At 51.2% G+C, this 19,030-nt stretch overlaps 1 protein-coding gene across 1 annotated transcript in view; it reads left to right on the top strand.

The window, feature by feature from the left end:
• ADAMTS2 (ADAM metallopeptidase with thrombospondin type 1 motif 2) overlaps window positions 1–19,030 on the top strand; it is a 236,124-nt gene that overhangs the window by 170,878 nt on the left and 46,216 nt on the right. The window contains exons 7-10 of the mRNA XM_054583352.1: window positions 4,683–4,788; window positions 5,428–5,571; window positions 5,971–6,103; window positions 7,246–7,359. Of these exons, the coding sequence (XP_054439327.1) occupies window positions 4,683–4,788; window positions 5,428–5,571; window positions 5,971–6,103; window positions 7,246–7,359 (497 nt within the window). The remainder of the gene's footprint in view (window positions 1–4,682; window positions 4,789–5,427; window positions 5,572–5,970; window positions 6,104–7,245; window positions 7,360–19,030) is intronic.

Below are 19,030 nucleotides of genomic sequence, written 5' to 3'. Positions count from 1 at the left end.
TCTATTACAATAAATTTCACTGTAGTCTAGAAATGCAAGGTTTAACATTTGAAAATCAATCACTGTAATTTACCACATTAACAGAATAAAGGAGAAAAATTTATCCAATTGATCATCTCAGTTGATCCAGAAAAAGTATTCAACAAAAATCAAAATCCTTTTATGACCAAATGTCCTGTTGAATTGGGACTAGAAGAACTTTCTTAATGTGGTAATGGATCACTACCCCCCAAAAACTGTAAAGGCAACATGGTAAAAGCTTTTTTCCTAGACCGAGGATGGTCAAGGACGCCTGCTTTCACTTCTCTTTAGACTTGCGGTGGAGTCCCAGCCAAGGAAAAAATAAAAATATAAGAACGAGGAAGAAAAAAATCTGACTCGCATCTGAAGATGATATACTTGTATACATAAAAAAAAAACAAAAACCCAGAGGAATCTAAAAATAAATCATTAAAATTATTAAGTAATTTTTGGATGGCATGTCAATATATAAAAATCAACTGAATTTCTGTAGGCTAACAACAAACAAATTAAATTGTAAAAATTAGTGTCACTTATAGTGGAACAAAAAACAGCAAATACCTAGGAGTAAGTCTAAGGACGTATGTGCAAGACCAGAAAACTGTGAGACGTGCCGACCGAGGTTGCACCATTGACGCGATGAAGGGCGTGCCTGCCTGTGGACGGGGCCTCCCTGGGGCCCGGAGACCAGCTTCTCCCAGTCAGCCAGCAGGGCCACACCACGTGCCCGGGGGCCGCGCAGCTCCAGCAGGGTATCTTGCAGGTATTGACACGTCGACCCCGATGTCTATGCAGACATGTCTATGTAGTGGGCCACAAATAGCCCGGAACAATTGACGAAGATAATCAAAGTATTCAATACTTCCAAGAATACAGTAGTTCAAAGTGTAGGTTTGACACAAGGACTGACAAAGGTGTCATTGGAACAGAAGAGAGTCTAGCGTTGGACTTCGACGTGAACCTGGTTGGTTGCGAAGGTGGCGCGGCAGGGCAGAGGGGACGACGGCATCTCCCCAGTGGCGCAGGGCCAGCTGACTCCCCAGACTGGGGAAAGAGTGAAGCTGGCAGCCCTCCCCCGTATACACACAGCCGGTCTGTGGGGGCTTTAGACCCTACCTTAGTGGATTTTACATCCGCATGTGAAAGGTGAAATAGTAATAGGAATAGAAAATGATATTAGAATATCTCCATATTTTTGAAGAGTAGACTTCTTTAAAAAGATAAAAAGAGCTAAACACAATAGAAAAGATAAATATTACCACATTAACATTTAAAACTTTTCTTCATTAAAAACATCGTTAGTCCACTGGGGAAAAATATTCAATACATATACTGTATCTACTAAAAAAATATCTGAAACATGTGAACTCTGACAGGTCAACAACAACAATGGTAATCAAACAGCCCAGTGGAACCATGGGCAGGAGACTTTCTCAGGCCCCTAACAAAATATGAATGATCTCTAACATAAACATATGAAATGATGCTCAACTTCAGTAGACATTAGAGAAATGCGATCAAAACTGCCCCCAGAATCCGGGGCACGCCTAATAGAATGGCTAGAATAAAAAAGACTGAGAGCCCCACACCTTGGCGAGGACGGGGCGGGCGATTCTCCTGCCCCTGTGGTAGGAGTGCAAACTGTGTGACCATGTTGGAAAACTGTTGGGCAGCATTGATTAAAGCCGAGCCCAAATGCGCCCAGCAGTGACGCGCCTGACATGCACCCACCGGAGGGGCAGGCATGTGTGCACCGAAAGGTGACAGAGGAGTGTCCGGGGCAGCATTCCTCACGATGACCCTTAAACATGGAGTGACTTAGATCCGACAGGCAAGTAGGTAGAGATACAGCCACACAGTGACGACAGCCGGGGCTACACGCCACACGGGGGTGAGTCTCACACACGGAGTGTTGAGTGGAAAGCCCAACAGAGAAGCTGCTGACTTAGGGCGCCATTTACTTCCACTGTGGAGGTGGGCAAACTGACCTGTGGTTGCAAAAGCCAAGGGAGAGGGGAGGAGCGGGCACGCCCCAGGAAGGGGCTTCTGCAGCATGAGGACAGTGTGATCTCGCCACCGGGGCGGTGCCCACACAGGTGTGATCACTTCGTGATAACTCTCTAGTCGTATCCTTATGACTTGTGCATTTTTATGGACATAAACAGCACTTCAAAAGAAAGAGCATTTATTCAGGGGAGTGGACCATTTCATCCACTTTGTCCTCTGTGGATGATTATTTGTTTATCCCCAGCCAAAGACATTTTTTCATTGCTTTTAGAGAGAGAGGGAGAGAGAGAAGTATCAGTGTGAGAGAGAAACATCGATCAGTTGCCTCTCATACGCGCCCCGACTCGGGGATTGAACCCACATCCTAGGCGTGTGCCTGACCGTTAATCAAACCTGCAACCTTTTGGTCCATAGGACCACACTCCAACCAACTGAGCTACCCGGCCGGGACTGGATAGCCATGTTTAATTAGCTTCTGGTTGATCATCCCAGAATCCTTTTTATAAACACAAGCATATTCATGTTTATTCCCCTCCCCACCCTCTTCCCCGCATTGTTACACTCACCGCTCTGCATCTTGCTCCGCTCCCTCTGCTGCCACTTGCCCCTGTTTGCACACCTAGGGAGACTTCTCAAGCAATGCGGGGCAGGCTAAGAAGGTGCGTTTATGTCAATAAGCCACCTCTGACACGAGGACGGCGCCCTTTGCCACACCGACCGGCACCACAACAGGACGGAGGTGGGAGCAGAGGCTGGGACTCCAGCCCCACGGGGCACAGAGCGAGGCTCCTGCTTGGTGCCAGGCTCTCCATGTTGAGCGGCTGCTGGTGCCCCGTCAAGGCCTGCAGCAGTGTGGCCCGCTGGCCCATGGCGCCCCCTGTCAGCCTCGTTGCGCAGGCGCGAGCTCCCGTGGGGAGAGACTGCCCCGCAGAGAGATAACTTTTGTATTAAGTGACCTCATCCTTCATTTAAAAATGTGAAAGGACAGCCGAGGATTACCAAACATTTTTAAAAATTGTACCAAGTTGGAAAACAAAATCAGAAAACTGACTTCAGAAGAAACAGAGACAATTTAGAAAATGGAAAAAAAAACACTTTAAAAAGTAATATTCCCAGAATGTTTAGGAAAATACACCCATAAACCCAGAACAGGTTGCTAAGAAGAATTAGAGAGCAATATTGAAAGAGTTTTTATGGAATTAAAGATATGATGGGTAAAACAGAAAATTCAAAAGCTGAGGTACAAAGTCAGGACATCCAGAAAGGTTAAAATCTGAGAAAAGAGTTAGGAGATACAGAAAATTCAGGAGGTACAATATGTATCTAACAAGATTTCCAGAAAGAGACAGCAATAGCAAAATATAACAAGAGGGAAGGATATAAAGAAAAAGATGAAGATCCTTTTTAAAATCTTCAGGCCACAAAGGCCCACATCACGAGTGGCGGGCGCCAAAAGCGCCTGCAGGAGGCGTGCCTTCACGTGCAAGGCGGGCGTGCAAAGGACAAAGGCCGGGGAAGCCGCCCAAGCTTTGCCCTGGCACCCGGATTCAAGAACAGTCATCTCGAAATCCACAGAGTGAAACACATGGAAAGACAGGTTTTCCTGACCTTTCCCGGGGAAGGACCACGCGCGGGCCGCCGTGCTTGCACTGACGAGTCCACGGCCAGCACACTTTCTTCCCTTCTTCTCGACCCTTCTCTTTCACGGCGCTCCCGCGGGCCTCCCCTGGGTGCAGGGGCAGCGCAGCTCGGTCGGGGTTCCCTGTGCAGGGCCCCTCGCTCTGTGGGCCTCTCAGGCCCCCAGGCGCCACAGCAGAGGTCCCCCTGTGGCACCAGCAGCTCCGTCTCCACTTCCGTATCTTGCCCAGGGCCAAATGGCGGGCCTCACTTCCCAGTTTGCTGTCTCGGGTGGGGTCTCAGCGCCAGGCCTCCCACGTGCTCCCCCTGTCAGTGGAGCTTCTGAAGAAACCCTGGAACAGCCTCCAGCCAGCAGGGCTCAGCCTCCCACCTCAGGGCCCCCAGCCTCTCCCGCTGGTCCCTCAGCCCTGTCCCTGCTCCCAGCTGGTCACCCTCTCCCAGGGCCACAAGGCGTCGCTGGATTGGCACAATGAGCTGCCATCTCTCTGTTATCCGTGAGCTCAGCGGTCCCTTCAGAGCCGCGTGACCGGGTGGGGCGGCCGAAGGGTCACTGTGCATCTCTGTCAGGGGCGTGCCCCACGGCCACCACCCCCCACGCCCTCCCTCCCTCTGGGAGCACCTGCCCCGTGGCCCTGGAGGAGGGAACCGCTTGGCAGGAACTTGGCACAGGGTCTTCTCAGCCAGGGCACAGGGTCGTCTGCAGCCGTGCGGCCTCTGGCGTCTGTGGCCCGGCTGCGCCCTGGAGCCGCTCGCAGGCCCGCCCCACTGCAGCCCTCTGCGCCCTGTGGGAGTGGGCCCAGCTGGGTCCTCCAGGTCCCGCAGCCACGTGGGGAGATGGGAGGTGGCGTGAAAGGGACTCCAGGTGTGAGGGGCCGCGGTGGCAGAAAGCCTGCCAGGCGAGACCCAGGCACGGGAGCTGAGGGGCGGGGGCTCCTGAGCTGTCACCCCCGGGCAGGCGACTCTGCTCTGGGGACGATGGGGCACCGGAGCTGGAGCCACCCTTCGTCTCCTCCCAGGCTATGCCCCTGTCACCGGGATGTGCCACCCCGTCCGCAGCTGCACCCTGAACCATGAGGACGGCTTCTCCTCAGCGTTCGTGGTGGCCCACGAGACCGGCCACGTGTAAGTGGACTCACCGCCCTGGTTGTCTGGGGAAGGTTGCTTGAGGGGCCCCACGTCTCTGAGCCCTAGAGGGAGACGCCCCGCGTGGAACGCACTAGGGTGTGACGGCTGGTCTTCCCAGCGCTGCGCAGGGCAAGCTCAAGGCCGACTTTCTGTTGAGGGAACAGATCAAAGAACAGGCCCAGCAGGCGCTGGGGTCTCCCGCAGATCACCCCAGTTTACAGACAAGTAACTGGGGCTCCCAGGGAGGCTGGCCCAGAGCAGAGGCGGAGCTGGGGCGTGGAGGCCCTGAGCACCACCTGGATGCTGCTGGGGCTGGACAGCACCGGTGGGAAGCGCCACGCCACGCGGGGCGTGTGCAGAGCCAGGCCACGCCACCTCTGCCTGCACCGCATGATCGCGCCACCATGCCTGCCTCGGGGACAGGGACAGGGCACTGAGGGGCATGCTGCCGGGTGCCGTCTCCCCAGGGCGCCCCTGGCTTTAAGACTCCAGCCTGTGGAACCCCGCTGTCCCCTGGCACAGGGCAGACCAGACAGCAAAGGCCAGGCGGCCCGTGGAGGGAGGTCGGCTGGGGCGTAGCCGCCAGGCCGTGTGGCAGGCGAGGGCTCAGCGCGGCTGCCCTGGCTCCCCGCGCAGGCTGGGCATGGAGCACGACGGGCAGGGCAACCGCTGTGGCGACGAGGTCCGGCTGGGCAGCATCATGGCGCCCCTGGTGCAGGCGGCCTTCCACCGCTTCCACTGGTCCCGCTGCAGCCAGCAGGAGCTGAGCCGCTACCTGCAGTGAGTACCGCCCCGTCCCCCCGAGGACAGCCTGGAGCCCGGGGCTCAGCTGTAGGAAGGTGCGTGTCCTGGTGCGCCCGGGCCCAGCGCCAGCCCCCACACCGTGGGTCCTCCGATTCGAGGCACAGGGGAGAGGAGGGAGAGAGCAGCGCAGGTCAGTGGGGGGGATCCCGCTGTGGGGGGGGCGTCTTTAATGGACACCTGGGACCTGGGTGAACCAGACCCTGGGCAACTTGCCCAAAGGCACAGAAGTGCAGCAGGGAAACTGAGGCAGTGCAGCCGAGAGCGGGAGTGTGCAGACAGGCCCACCAGCTGGCTCCAGAAGGGGCCCCCGCCGCCCCACAGGCCGGACGGCCAGTCCGGCTGAAGGCAGCTTGCAGCGCCCGTGTCCCCTCACAGCTCCTATGACTGCCTGCGGGATGACCCCTTCGCCCACGACTGGCCGGCGCTGCCCCAGCTCCCCGGGCTGCACTACTCCATGAACGAGCAGTGCCGCTTCGACTTCGGCCTGGGCTACATGATGTGCACCGCGGTGAGTGTCGGAGCCGGCACCCAGGCACGCCCCGCGCCCGTCCTGACGTGGTCCTGGGCAGGGAGCACACAACTGGCGAGGGCCGCGGCCCGGGCTTCAGCAAGGGACGGTGGGGGCCTGCTGAGGCCCTGCGTGGTCTGCAGAGCTCAGGAGGGCTTCCCAAGGAAGAGGTGAGGGGTGAGGCAGAGTGGGAGGGCAGGGCATTCTGGAGGAAGGAAGCACACATGCAAAGGCCCAGAGGTGTGGGCACATCGCACACAGGGGGGCAGCCTGTGGTTGCCCAGGGCGGAGGGCCAGGGCGGGGCCGCCAGCACCCTCAAAACTGAGTGCATCGCTGGCCGCGGCCCCCACAGCGGGAGGTGGGACGGCAAGAGCCTTCGTGCCTGTCAACGTCTGACTCTGCTCACCTCCCCTGCACAGAGGTCAGCAAGGTATCCCCATTTTACAGGAGGGGAGCTGGGGGCCTGGAAAGGCAAGGCAGAGTGGCCAAGGCCACACAGCCCACAGCAGCAGGGGCGGGCCCGGGTCCCGAGCTGTCTGACCTGCTGCGCGAGGGCCTGAGCACCGTGGTGGGCCATGCGGCGCCCTGGGAAAGTTGAAGAGGGAGGTGCCACGGCCAGGTCTGAGTTTTGGCGGCGCCCCGCAGGGGTGCCCTGGAGGAAGGGCTCTCAGGATAGGAAGCAGGAAGGTCGGCAAAGAGGCCCTGGGAGGTCCGGAGGACAGGGCAGGGCCTGGCAGAGCAGAGGGGAGGGCTTCGGGCGAGGTTCAAGAGGTCGAGTCCACAGCACAGGGTCAGGGGCCACCTGAGGGCTCTGTGGTGACAGCCCCTGGGCAGAGGGACGCCCACCCAGCCCTCATGGCGGGCACGCTGGCTCCCGGCAGTCTGCCCAGGCCCCGTGGAGGGCAGCCATCAGGGTGGGGCCTGGGGAGGCCCCAGAGCCCACAGGGACTTGAATCCGCAGCTGCGCGTGCGCCCAAGATCCGCGTGGCCTCAGAATCACAGGGAGCTCAGGGCACCACTGGCCACACAGGCCTGTCCCAGGCAGCCAGGCCGTGCCTGGCCGCACAGCTGTCCAAGAGGACTCTGGGAAGAGGGTCCCCAGTGGGGGGCGCCCTGACCAGCGGCTGCCGTTCTCTTTCAGTTCCGGACCTTCGACCCCTGCAAGCAGCTGTGGTGCAGCCACCCTGACAACCCCTACTTTTGTAAGACCAAGAAGGGGCCCCCCCTGGACGGGACTGTGTGTGCGCCTGGCAAGGTGAGTCCGGGCAGACGGCAGGCCCCGAGGCACACGCAGATCTCCAGGGACGGTCCTTTCAGATCGGGAGCGGGGGGGCTTCCCCATCTCCTTTCTAATAACGGCCCCCTTCCTCGCGTCACTCCCCGGCTCAGGCCCTTGTGCTCCCCGCGCACAATTGGTTCTGTCAGAGCAAACCTGACTTCTCGGAGCTCCTCAAGGGAGCCCTCCCGCCAGGGGAGCCCCCCTGCCTCTGAGGAGCAGTTTTGGGGGTCCAGCAGTCTTCAGCCTGCTGCACACTGTGGGTGCCTCAGTCGTCTCATCTTGAGGCCAGCGTTGGAGTCTGGGGGCTGCCGGGTCCCCAGGCCCAGCGTCAGGCTTAGCCTGTCCATCTCCAAGACCTCTGTGTTTGCGCCCTGGTGGGCAGACTTGCCCCTCAAAGTCGGTCAGTAATTGTTCACCGCCATCTGCCAGGCCCACTTCCCACCTCCCGCAAATCAGCCTAGAGACCCTCCCAGCACTTTCTCTCCTGACTCCGGGCCTGATTCCCATTGTGTCAGATGAAACCTCACACTCACACCTCGGCCAATCCCTTGCTAGGGGTCTGGCTTATGCAGATGAGCCTAGCCGTTTGTCCCAGCCCACCAGGGCTCAGCCTACTGAAGCCACACTTACCTGCACCTGCCTCGTCGGGGAGGGGTGTGGACTCCAGCCCAGGCCTAGAAAGTCCCCACATAGGATGGCCTGAAGTTCCTATGAACTGGATGGCCAGGTGGGTCTTAAATTCTGCTTAATTTTATGTTGTCCATGGTATAGTTTCTTAGAGCTACAGATCCCCCATCCCAACCCTGCAGATTTTGGTTTGCAATTAGGATCAGGAATTGTTTCTGTCATTTTTGAAATTATGGCGAAGTCCAAGTAACATAGAATGCACTATTTTAACCACTTTAAAGTGCGCAATACGGTAGTGTTTACTTACATCACCTCCGTACAGTTCCGGAATTTCTCATTGCCCCGGAAGGAGAGCCCGTGAAGCGGTGACTCTTCACTCCCTTCCTCTCCCCAGCCCCTATCAACCACTAGTACACTCTCAGTCTCTGTGGACTTGCCTCTCCTGGAATCTCATGTAACTGGGAGCACCACATGTGGCCTTGTGTGTCCGGCTTCCCTCACTCAGCGACATGTTTTCAAGGTTGGCCCATGCTGCGGCCTGAGCCAGCGCTCCCTGCCTTCTGTGGCCGAGTCACGGTGCCACTGTCCGCCCGCACCGCTCTGTGCTGATCTGTTTGCCCGTCATAGCATTTGCGTTATCTCCACCTTTTGGTATTTGCGAATGGGCTGCTCTGAACGTCATGAGCAAGTTTTGTTTGAAGACCAGGGAGTTGATATTTTTAAGAGGTGCCCAGGTGATCTGGCTGTGCCCCCAGACTTAATGAGCAGGTACAAGTTGGAGGAGGGACATTTGGTCGTAGAACGCCAGGGACCTTGTAATGCCAGTGCTCACCACACAGCCCTCTTCCCCACAGGAGCTCAGCAAAGGGAACGGGGCCCCAAAACACTTGCCACAGCCCCCGCGGGGTCTCAGGGCAGTGGGATCTGGAGGGGGAGACCAGCTCGGCACGGCCTCCTCCCCAGGCCACCCCTCCCAACCACGCTGGGCAGGGGGAGGGCGCCGGGACGGGAGGCAGGCCCTGCACAGGCGTGTTGCCCCGGAGTTTGGCTGGCCTTCACCCGCAGGCGCCGGCCACCGGGAGAAGGTGGGTCGGAGAGTGCCCGCCTCCCCGGCTGACGGCCCCTCCTCCTGCGGGGCGGGGCAGGGGGGGCACCTGGCTAGGAAGATGGGCAGATGGGCAAAGAGCCCCTTCCTCACAGAAACCACTGACCCCGCCATGGCCTGCACTCTTTCTGGTGGTAGGGCCCTTTGTCAATTTAGCCCAGCAAATAAAATTGCCGTTTTTGTATTTAAAAAAATAATAATAAAAATAAAAACAGAGCTATGCTGATTGAGGAGGCAGAGCTGGGGCTCAGGCCAGCCTGCCATGGTTCACAAGAGCACAGGCTGAAAATCCCTAAACCAGGGATTCTCAGTGTAGAGTGGGGACGCAGGGGCAAGGGGGGCACCTTCTGGGGGCCATCAGCATCCTGCACCTCAGTGCATTTGTGTCGGTACCTTACTCATTATTGTATAATTTTATATTTGGAAGTCAGTCATCCCTTCCTCCCACTTTGCTGCAAGAAAAGCCACCGGGGCAAGGAGAGCAGGGACCAGGTTGGAGAAATGGCACCTCATCTCAGACTGTGCTGGGCTCAGCTGTCCCTCTCTGTCCCTTTGTCCCCCCTTCCCTCGGGCCCCTCAGCAGGGGTCCCCCCCTGCTCAGGCTCTGGTCACAGCCTGGGACCTTCATTGTCCACACCCCAAGGTGGCCACCCCGAGCACACTGTCCCTCAGCCTGCACTGCCCCCTCGCTCCCCTGCGCGCACACAGAGCGTGTGTACGCTGTTTCCAGGAGATGGAGGCTCTGTCTCTGTTCTCTGTGCACGGAGAGGGCGTGGAGGGAAGCAGCAGAGTGTGGAATGAGCCTTTCGTCCGTGGCTCTCGCGTCTCACCGTCTGCTCGCGGCGCCTGCTGTGGGCGCTCAGCACCGTGGGCCTGGGCGAGAAGAGGCCGAGGGGGTCAGGCGCAGGAACCGGGGCCAGTGGGCGTGCAGCCCTCTCTTGGAGTGGCGTTTGAGGGGGCAGGTGTGGATGAGAAGGGAGAGATGAACCCGTTGCCCTTGGCCAGAGAAGGGGGCAGTGGACCTGCGGATCAGGCCGAGGAGGCTGCATGGCCCTCAGCCCCCCACACGTCCCTCCACTTCCTCGTTCATTTGCGCGTTCATTCCCTGTATCCGGCCCCTCCACCTCCCCAGGGCCTGCTGTCTGTGGGGTCAGCCACGACTGTGACGTGGTGGTGAGGCTGTGGATGGGGAGTGGCCTGAGGGGGAGCTCAGGAGGCGCCCGGTCAGTGACCCGGCAGCAGCCGGAGGGCCGGAGCGAGGGAGCCCCACTGCCGGCAGGGGCGTGTTGGGGTGCGCTGTGCTGGGTGCAAGTGTGGCTGGTGAGAGGAGCTCGGTGTGTGAGGATTAGTGTGTTACCAGAAAACGTCAGGTAGAGTAAAGCCAACGGGAGAAAGTGGCCATTGAAAAGCTAATGTGTTCTTCACAGGTCTCAGGAGGAGCCCCACCCCCACCCTGCAGTGCCTCCGGGGAGGGGCACACCTGGAAGCAGCCGCGTGGGTCAGGAGGCAGGTGGAGGGTGGTGTGGGGGGACTAGGGTTTCAACAGAAGAGCAGCTGAGGCCGAGGCTGGGTAAGCAGGCGGAGGACTGGCCGGTGTGGGTAATTTCCGTGGGCGCTGGGGCACAGGGGCTGCCCCGGTCCTCCGCACTTGTCTCAGGGCGGTAAGGGCTAGTGGCCCAGAGTGTCAGAGCCCGTGAAGCAGGTGGGTGGAGTAGGGGCTCTGGCCAGGGGGTTTGCACATCCAAGGGATGCCCTCGGGTTGGCTGTTCACCATCTCTAGGAAATGGCCAACTCTGGAGAGGCAGCCCCTGCAGGGTCCAGGAAAGACGTGGTTGACACACGCGGCCCCGCGGAGGCTGCGTGGTGGTGGAGACGGGGGAGGACCCAACCGCGTGCCTCCCATGCCTGGGTGCAGCCCCGCCCTGTCCAGAGTGCTGCAGGCCTGGCTCTGGCCTGCCCTCTGAGGGGCTTGCCCTGCGGCCATACCGCCTGGGTCGTGCTCTCCGCAGGCAGGGCCAGGCCGGCACAGACAGTCCTCCCGGTGTCTGGGCCCCACGGGCCAGGCTGGTGGGCTCACCTTGCCTTCTGTGCCTGAGCCAGATTCAGAGCAGCCGGCAGGAGGCCAGCCAGGCCCGGCCCGGCCCGGCCCGGTGCCCCGTCTCGGTCCTCCCGACTGGGGACACAGGACCACTGTGTGGCCTCCTCCATCGTCTTGGTTCCCATGGCCCCCAGTAATGCAGAGGCCTCGCCCCAGCCCTAGCCTTCAGGGTGCCAGGACGCTCCCTCGCCTGCTCTCTCTCCGCCAGCAGCTCTGACACAAACGCAGGGCAGATGCCACCTGCGGAGCGCAGTTCTGGGGCCTGGACGCCGGCATCCGGTGCAGCAGGGCCGTGGCCTGGTGAGGGCTGCAGACTGCCGACATCTCTGCCTCCTCACATTTGGAGAGAGAAACCATGTCACGCATGTCTCATCATAGAGGCATTAATGCCATTCTTGAGGGCTCCACCCTCACGACCTAACCACAGCGGGAGAAGGAAGTGGAGCTCAGGGTGCCGGCCGAGCACAGGCACTCACGAAAGGAGGCGGAAAGGACCGCAGTGCGCTCCGTGCCTGGCTGGGCAGCTGGGTGGCTGGGCAGTGGAGGGGTAGCGAGCTGAGCGGGCCTTGCCCTGCAGCCAGGGTGCCCACAGAAGTGCTGAGGGCAGCAGAGCTGCCTTTGCCACAGAGCTTATGACATGTAAGCTTCGGCCTGCACCTGTCTGGGCCCCTTCTGAGATCCTGGCAGGGGCCTCACAATATGTTCATGTGGTTGTGTGTTGTCATAAATTTTACAAAAGTAAGATATTTTAAACACAATCAGTTAAGATCACTTCCATTTTCACTTTGCATCCCCTCTGATGCTTGTGTGTGCCACTAGCATGGGAGCAGCCGTGGGCACCTCATGGCTTTGGCCACGAGGAATCAGATTTGGGATGTATTTATTGGCTTATTTACATGGTTCTCAGTGCCTCTCATGGTCGTTAAATTACTGCGTCTGCCCTGACCAGTGTGGTTCAGTGGGTTGGGTGTTGTCCCACAAAGCAAAAGGTCGCCAGTTCTATTCCCTGCCTGGGCACATGCCCGGGTTGCAGGTTCGGTCCCTGTCGGGGCGCCAATGAGGGGCAGCCAATTGATGTCTCCCTCACATTGATGCTTCTCTCCCTTTCTCTTTCCCTTCCTCTCTTTCTGAAGATAAGTAAATAAAATCTTTTTTAAAAATTATTGCATCTGTCCAGATATAAGAACCACTTTCAGAAAAACTCCTACGGCCACCGTGCCAGCTCAACCACGGCCATCAGAGAATGAGTGCTTTGTGCAGCCCATTCTCCTGAAGTCGGTGGAGAAAAGGTGCTTCAACTATACCTGAGGCCATGACTGCTTCCATATTGGCAATAGTTTATGTTTTCTTCTGGAGTTTGTTTTATAGATGGGACACTTTAAACACAGAACCTACTTGGATATTTCTTTGGAAAGGCTAAGTGTGACAAGATGCTGTACTTGTCTGAAAGCTGCCAAACCTTCAGTCATACGCATTACAAAAAAAACAAGGGAAACCTGAATGCCTGTGAGATGCAAAAAGTGTGTTCAAAATGTTGATACAGCTTTCATGCACCAGTTCAACTGACATCTTGAAAGTCATTTCGGAATACTTCAATAAAATAAAGAAGAAACTAGACTTCTGATGTATAAAGGTACCTTCTTTGACCATTTTTGAGTTTATGAATTAAAGAAAATTCAGATAAAAGTTAATGGAAAGTAAATAAAATTAAAAAATTAGTAAAGAAGGCAAGAGAAATAACTCTGACCTAAGAAACTTCACTATAACAAAAAAGGTTTAAGGTCAAACCAAAAGCAGTCATTCATTAGGAGGAAGAGATGAACATCAGAGGGAAGTAACAGACAGGCTCCTGAAACGCCTGACAATCCAGTTACTGAAGAGGCGTGAATCTGATGAACACACTGGCAGAGCCTTTAAACTTCTTTCTGATTTGACTGAAATGTTGACAACATCAACAACAATGCAAAGCTCAGAACAGTGCCCCACAATAAAAATGTCAACAGCAACACTTACTGAGTATTGCTTATTCAAAGAGCATTTAAAGTCAGGCTCTGACCAAGAAAATGTGAAATGCCCTAAAATCCACATCAGTAAGCAAAGTGAATAGTAGTACCTCCAAATTTGATCATCCTAAATGTTCACATGACATCACCAATAATTTTCCAAAATATTGATTAAAAAAAATTCCCTCAACCTGCCAGAGTGAGGGCTGGGGAGCTGCACACTGACCAACCCACCCGCCTTCTGTTTTTCCCCCCAACAGCTTTATGAAGATGTGGTTCACGTTCAAATTCACCCACTTAAAGTGTGCAATTTAATGATTTTCAGTATAGTCACAGAATTGTATGACAATCACAACAAGCAAATTTTAGGACACTTTTGCCACTCCAGAAAGAAGCCCTGTGCCCATTAGCAGACACTCCAGTTAACCGCCACCCCCCAATGCTCCAATCCTAGACAATCACAAACTTCCTCCCAGTCTCCTCAGAGTTGCCTTCTCTGGACATTTCACATAAATGGAAGCATACGACGTGTGTCCTTTTGTGATGGCTTAATTCAATTAGCATAATGTTTTCAAGGTTCATCCGTGTTGTAACATGTATCAGTACTTCACTCTTTTTTATTGTTGAATAATAATCCATTGTATAGGTATACTGTGCTTTATTTACCCATTTACTAGCTGGTGGACATTCTAGTCTGAAAAGTTTCTACTTTTCAGATACTGTGAGAAACGCTGCTATGAACATTTGTGTGCAAGTTGTTGCATGAGTGTGTCATTTTTCTTGGATATATGCCTAGCAGTAGAATTGTTGGATCTTATGGAAACTATGTTTAACATATTTTTCTATTTTTTACAATGTTTTATTGTTTATGCTATTACAGTTGTCCCAATGTGTCCCTTCGTCCCTCTCCTCCCAGCCCGCCCCCACTTCTGTAGTCCATCCCCACCCCACTGTCCACGTCCATGGGTCCTTCATATATGTTCCTTGACTAAGTCCTTCCCCTTCTTTCAAACAGTCCCCACCTCCCTCCTCCCTTTGTACCGCTGTTGGTCTTTTCCATGAGTCTGTACCTCTGGTTCTCTTCTGTTCAGTAGTTTATTTGTTCATTAGATTCCTCTTATAAGAGAGATCAGATGGTATTTGTCCTTCACCGCCTGGCTTATTTCACTTAGCATAATGCTCTCCAGTTCCATCCATGCTGTCACAAAAGGCAGGAATTCATTCTTTCTGCTGCATAGTATTCCATTGTGTAAATGTACCACAGTTTTTTAATCCACTCATCTACTGATGGACACCTAGGCTATTTCCAAATCTTGGCTATTGTAAATAGCACTGCTATGAACAAAGGGGTGCATAAATTCTTTTGGATTGCTGTATCAGGATTCTTAGGGTATATTCCCAGCAGTGGAATCTCTGGGTCTAAAGGGAGTTCCATTTTTAATTTTTTGAGGAAATTCTATACTGCTTTCCACAGTGGCTGCACCAGCCTGCATTCCCAGCAACAGTGCACTAGGGTTCCCTTTCCCCATGTTCACACCAGCACTTGTCGTTTGTTGATTTATTGATGGTAGCCATTCTGACAGGGTGAGGTGACATGTCATTGTGATTTTAACTTGCATTTCTCTGACGATTAGTCAGAGATGTTGACATCTTTTCATATGTCTGTTGGTCATCTATATTACCTCTTTGGAGAAGTGTCTGTTCAGGTCCTTTGTCCATTTTTTAATTGGATTGTTTATCTTCCTGCTGTTGAGTCCTATGAGTTCTTTCTATATTTTGGAGAGTAAACAATTGTCTGTGTATCTTTGGTACGTATGTTCTCCTCTACAGCTGGTGCCCTTTTCATTTTGATGATGATTTCTTTAGCCATGCAGAAGTTTTTAATTTGATGTAGTCCCATTTGTTTATTTTTTCCTTTATTTCTCTTGCCCTATGAGATGTACTGGCAAAAATATTGCTAATAATTTGAGAATCTGAAAATTTACTGCCTATGTTTTCAGCTAGGAATTGCATAGTATCATGAATTATATTTAAGTCTTTTATCCATATTGAGTTTATTCTGATGTATGGTGCAAGCTGGTGGTCAAATTTCTTTTTCTTTCTTTCTTTCTTTATTTATTTGCATTTGCTAGTCCAGTTCTCCAAATACCATTTTTGAAGAGACTATTTTTAATCCACCATATGTCTGTGCCTCCTTTTTCAAACATTGATTGACCATATAGACATGGGTTTATTTCTGGGCTCTCTTCTGTTCCATTGATCTATGTGTCTGTTCTTATGCCAGTACCAGACTGTTTTTATTACATTGGCCATGTAGTATAGTTTGATGTCAGGTACTGTGATCCCTTTGACTTTGTTCTTCTTTCTTGAGGTTCTTGAGGCTACCTGAGATCTTTTTTGGGTACATATAAATTTTTGGAATATTTGTTCTAGATCTGTGAAATATGCCATTGGTATTTTTATAGGAATTGCATTGAATCTATAGATTACTTTGGGTAGCATGGGCATTTTAATGATGTTAATTCTTCCAATCCATGAACACGATATATGCTTCCATTTATTTGTGTCTTCCTCAGTGTCTTCAGTGTGCTATAGCTTCTGAGTACAGGTCTTTTACCTCCTTGGGTATATTTATTCCTAGGTACTTTTTTGTTGTTGTTGCTATAGGAAATGGGATTGTTTTTCTTAGTTTCTTTCTGATAGTTCATTGTTGGTGTACAAAAATAACATCAATTTCTGAATATTGATTTGTATCTCACTACTGTGCTGAATTCATTTATTAGGTTGATTAGCTTTTTGGTGAAGCCTCTAGGGTTTTCTATGTACACTATCATGTCATCTGCAAATAATGACAGTTTTACTGTCTCCTCTCCAATTTGATGCCTTTTATTTCTTCTTGTCTGATCCTTGTGGCTAGGACTTCCAGTACAATGTTGAATAAGAGTGGTGAAAGTGGATACCCTTGTCTTGTTCCTGATCTTAAGGGAAACACTTGTAGTTTTTTTCCCCATTCAGTATGATGTTGGCAGTAATTTTTTCATATGTGACCTTTATTTTGCTGAGGTATGTTCCCCCTGTTCCCACTTTGCTGAGTGTTTTTATCATAAGTGGGTACTGAAACTGATCGAATGCTTTTTCTGCATCTATTTATATGATCATGTGATTTTTTGTCTTTCATTTTGTTTATGTGATGTATTACATTTATTGATTTGTGAATATTGTGCCATCCTTGAATTCCTGGAATAAATCCCACTTGATCATGGTGTACGATCTTTATTTTTTTAAAGATTTTATTTATTTATTTTTAAAGAGAGGAGGGAGGGGAAAGAGAAGGAGAGAAACATCAATGTGTGGTTGCATCTTGTGCACCCCTACTGGGGACCTGGTCTGCAACCTAGGAATGTGCCCTAGACTGGGAATCAAGCCAGCAACCCTTTGGTACACAGGCTGGCACTCAGTCCACTGAGCCACACCAGGCACGGCATGATCTTTTTAATATATTGCCGGATCTGGTTTGCTAATATTTTGTTGAGGATTTTAGCATCTATGTTCATCAGAGATATTGGCCTATAATTTTCTCTCTGTGTTGTGTCTTTGCCTGGTTTTAGATTCAGGATAATACTGGCCTTGTAAAAAGAGTTTGGGAGTCTTCCCTCTTCCTGAATTATTTGTGATAGTTTGAGAAGGATAGATGTTAGCTCTTCTTTGAATGTTTGGTAAAATTCACTTGAGAAGCCTTCTGGTCCAGGGCTTTTGTGTGTTGGTAGTTTTTTTGATTACTGCTTCAATGTCACTGGTTGTTATTGGTCTATTCGGGTTTTCTGCTTCCTCCTGATTCAATTTCGGAAGATTGTATGTTTCTAGAAATTTATCCATTTCATCCAGGTTGTCCAATTTGTTGGCATATCATTGTTTATAATATTTTCTCAGAATCCTTCATATTTCTTTGGTATTGCTTGTCATTTCTCCTCTTTCATTTCTGATTTTATCTATTTGGGTCCTCTCTTTTTTTTTCTTGGTGAGTATCATTAAAGGTTTGTCAGTCTTATCTTTCCAAGGAAGTAGCTTCTATATTCATTGATCTTTTGAATTGTTTTTTTAGCCTCTACGTCATTTAATTCTGCTCTGATCTTGATTATTTCCTTCCTTCTACTCATCCTGGGCTTTATTTGTTGGTGTTTTTCTAGTTGTTTTAGTGTGGGCTTAGGTTGTTCATTTAAGACTTTGTCTGTCTTCTTCAGGTAGGTCTGCACGGCTGTGGACTGCCCTCTCAGGGCTGCGGTCACTGTGCCCCATAGGTTTGGGGTTGTTGTGTGTTCATTTTCATTTGTTTCCAGAAACTTTTAGATTTCTTCCTTGATCTGATTGTTAACCCATTCATTATTTATTAACACGTTATTCAGCCTCCATATATTTTAATGTTTTTGAGGGGTTTTTTGAGGTTAGTTTCTCGTTTCAAGCCATTGTGATCCAAGAAGATGTTTGATTATGATTTCAATTTTCTCGATTTTGTTAAGGCTTGTTTTGTGTCCTACCATGTGTTCTTTCTTAAAAAATTATCCATTTGCATTTTAATATTAATATTATAATAACTGTATTGCTGTCATTCTCTTTCTTAAAATCCTCCAAGACTTTCTTTATATATTTAGGTGCTCCTATGTTGGGTGCATATATGTTTACAATGGTTATATCCTCTTATTGGACTACTCCGTTAAGTATTATATAGTGACCTTCTTTGTCTCTTGTTATGACATTTGTTTTGAAGTCTATTTTGTCTGATATAAGTACTGCTACTCCGGCCTTTTTTCCATGTCAATTTGCATGGAATGTTTTTTCCATCCCTTCAATTTCACCCTGTATAAATCTTTTGTTCTAAGGTGTGTGTGTGTGGGGGGGTGGTTCTTGTAGACAACATATATGAAGGTTGTGTTTTCTTATCCATTCAGCTACCCAACATCTTTTGATTGAAACATTTACTCCATTTACACATAAGAGTATTGTTGATGGGCACTTATTCATTGCCATTTTTTCCCTTTATGCCTGTGTTTCTTTCTCTCTCTCTCTCTTTCTTCTTCTTAAAGCAGTCCCTTTAACATCTCTCGCCATGCTGGTTTGGTTGAGATATATTCTTTTAGCCTTTTCTGGGGGAGAGTGGTGGTGGTGGTCTGGGAAGCTCTTTATTTTACCTTCTATTGTAAATGAGAGCCTTACTGGATAAAGTTGTCTTGGTTGCCCATCTGTGCTTTTCATTACTTAGAATATTTCATCCTAGTCCCTTCTGGCTTATAGTGTTTCTGTTGAGAAATAAGCTGATAGCCTTATTAGAGCTCCCTTGTATGTTACTAGCTGTTTCTCCCTTGCTGCCTTTAAGATTCTCTCTTTGTCTTTAAACTCTGCCATTTAATTGATGTGTTTTGGCATGGTCCTCATTGCGTTCATCTTGCTTGAAAGCCCCTCATTTTCCTGAACTTGCTTGACTTTTTCCTTCACCAAGATAGGAAACTTTTCTGTCATTATTTTTTCAAACAGGTTTTCTATCCCTTGCTCCCTTTCTTCTTCTGGTATCCCTATGATGTGAATGTTGTTACGTTTCATGTTGCCCCAAAGCTCCTTTAAACCATCCTCATTCTTTTTGAATCTTTTTTTTTTTTTCGTTGCTCTGACTTGGTGTTTTGTTCTTGTCTTCCAACTCATGATTTGATCCTCTTCTTCATCTAGCCTGATTTTAATTCCTTCTAGTGTATTCTTCATTTCAGATACTGTATTCTTCATTTCCACCTAGTTCTTATTCATAGTTTTTATGTCCTCTTTCAT

This window comes from Pteronotus mesoamericanus, unplaced genomic scaffold (assembly GCF_021234165.1).
Source record: "Pteronotus mesoamericanus isolate MK-2021 breed Mesoamerican mustached bat unplaced genomic scaffold, CSHL_Meso_final contig_730, whole genome shotgun sequence".
Taxonomy (NCBI): Eukaryota; Metazoa; Chordata; class Mammalia; order Chiroptera; family Mormoopidae; genus Pteronotus; species Pteronotus mesoamericanus.
The sequence above is the reverse complement of the archived record's forward strand: the minus strand, read 5'-3'. Positions and strand labels throughout refer to the sequence as shown.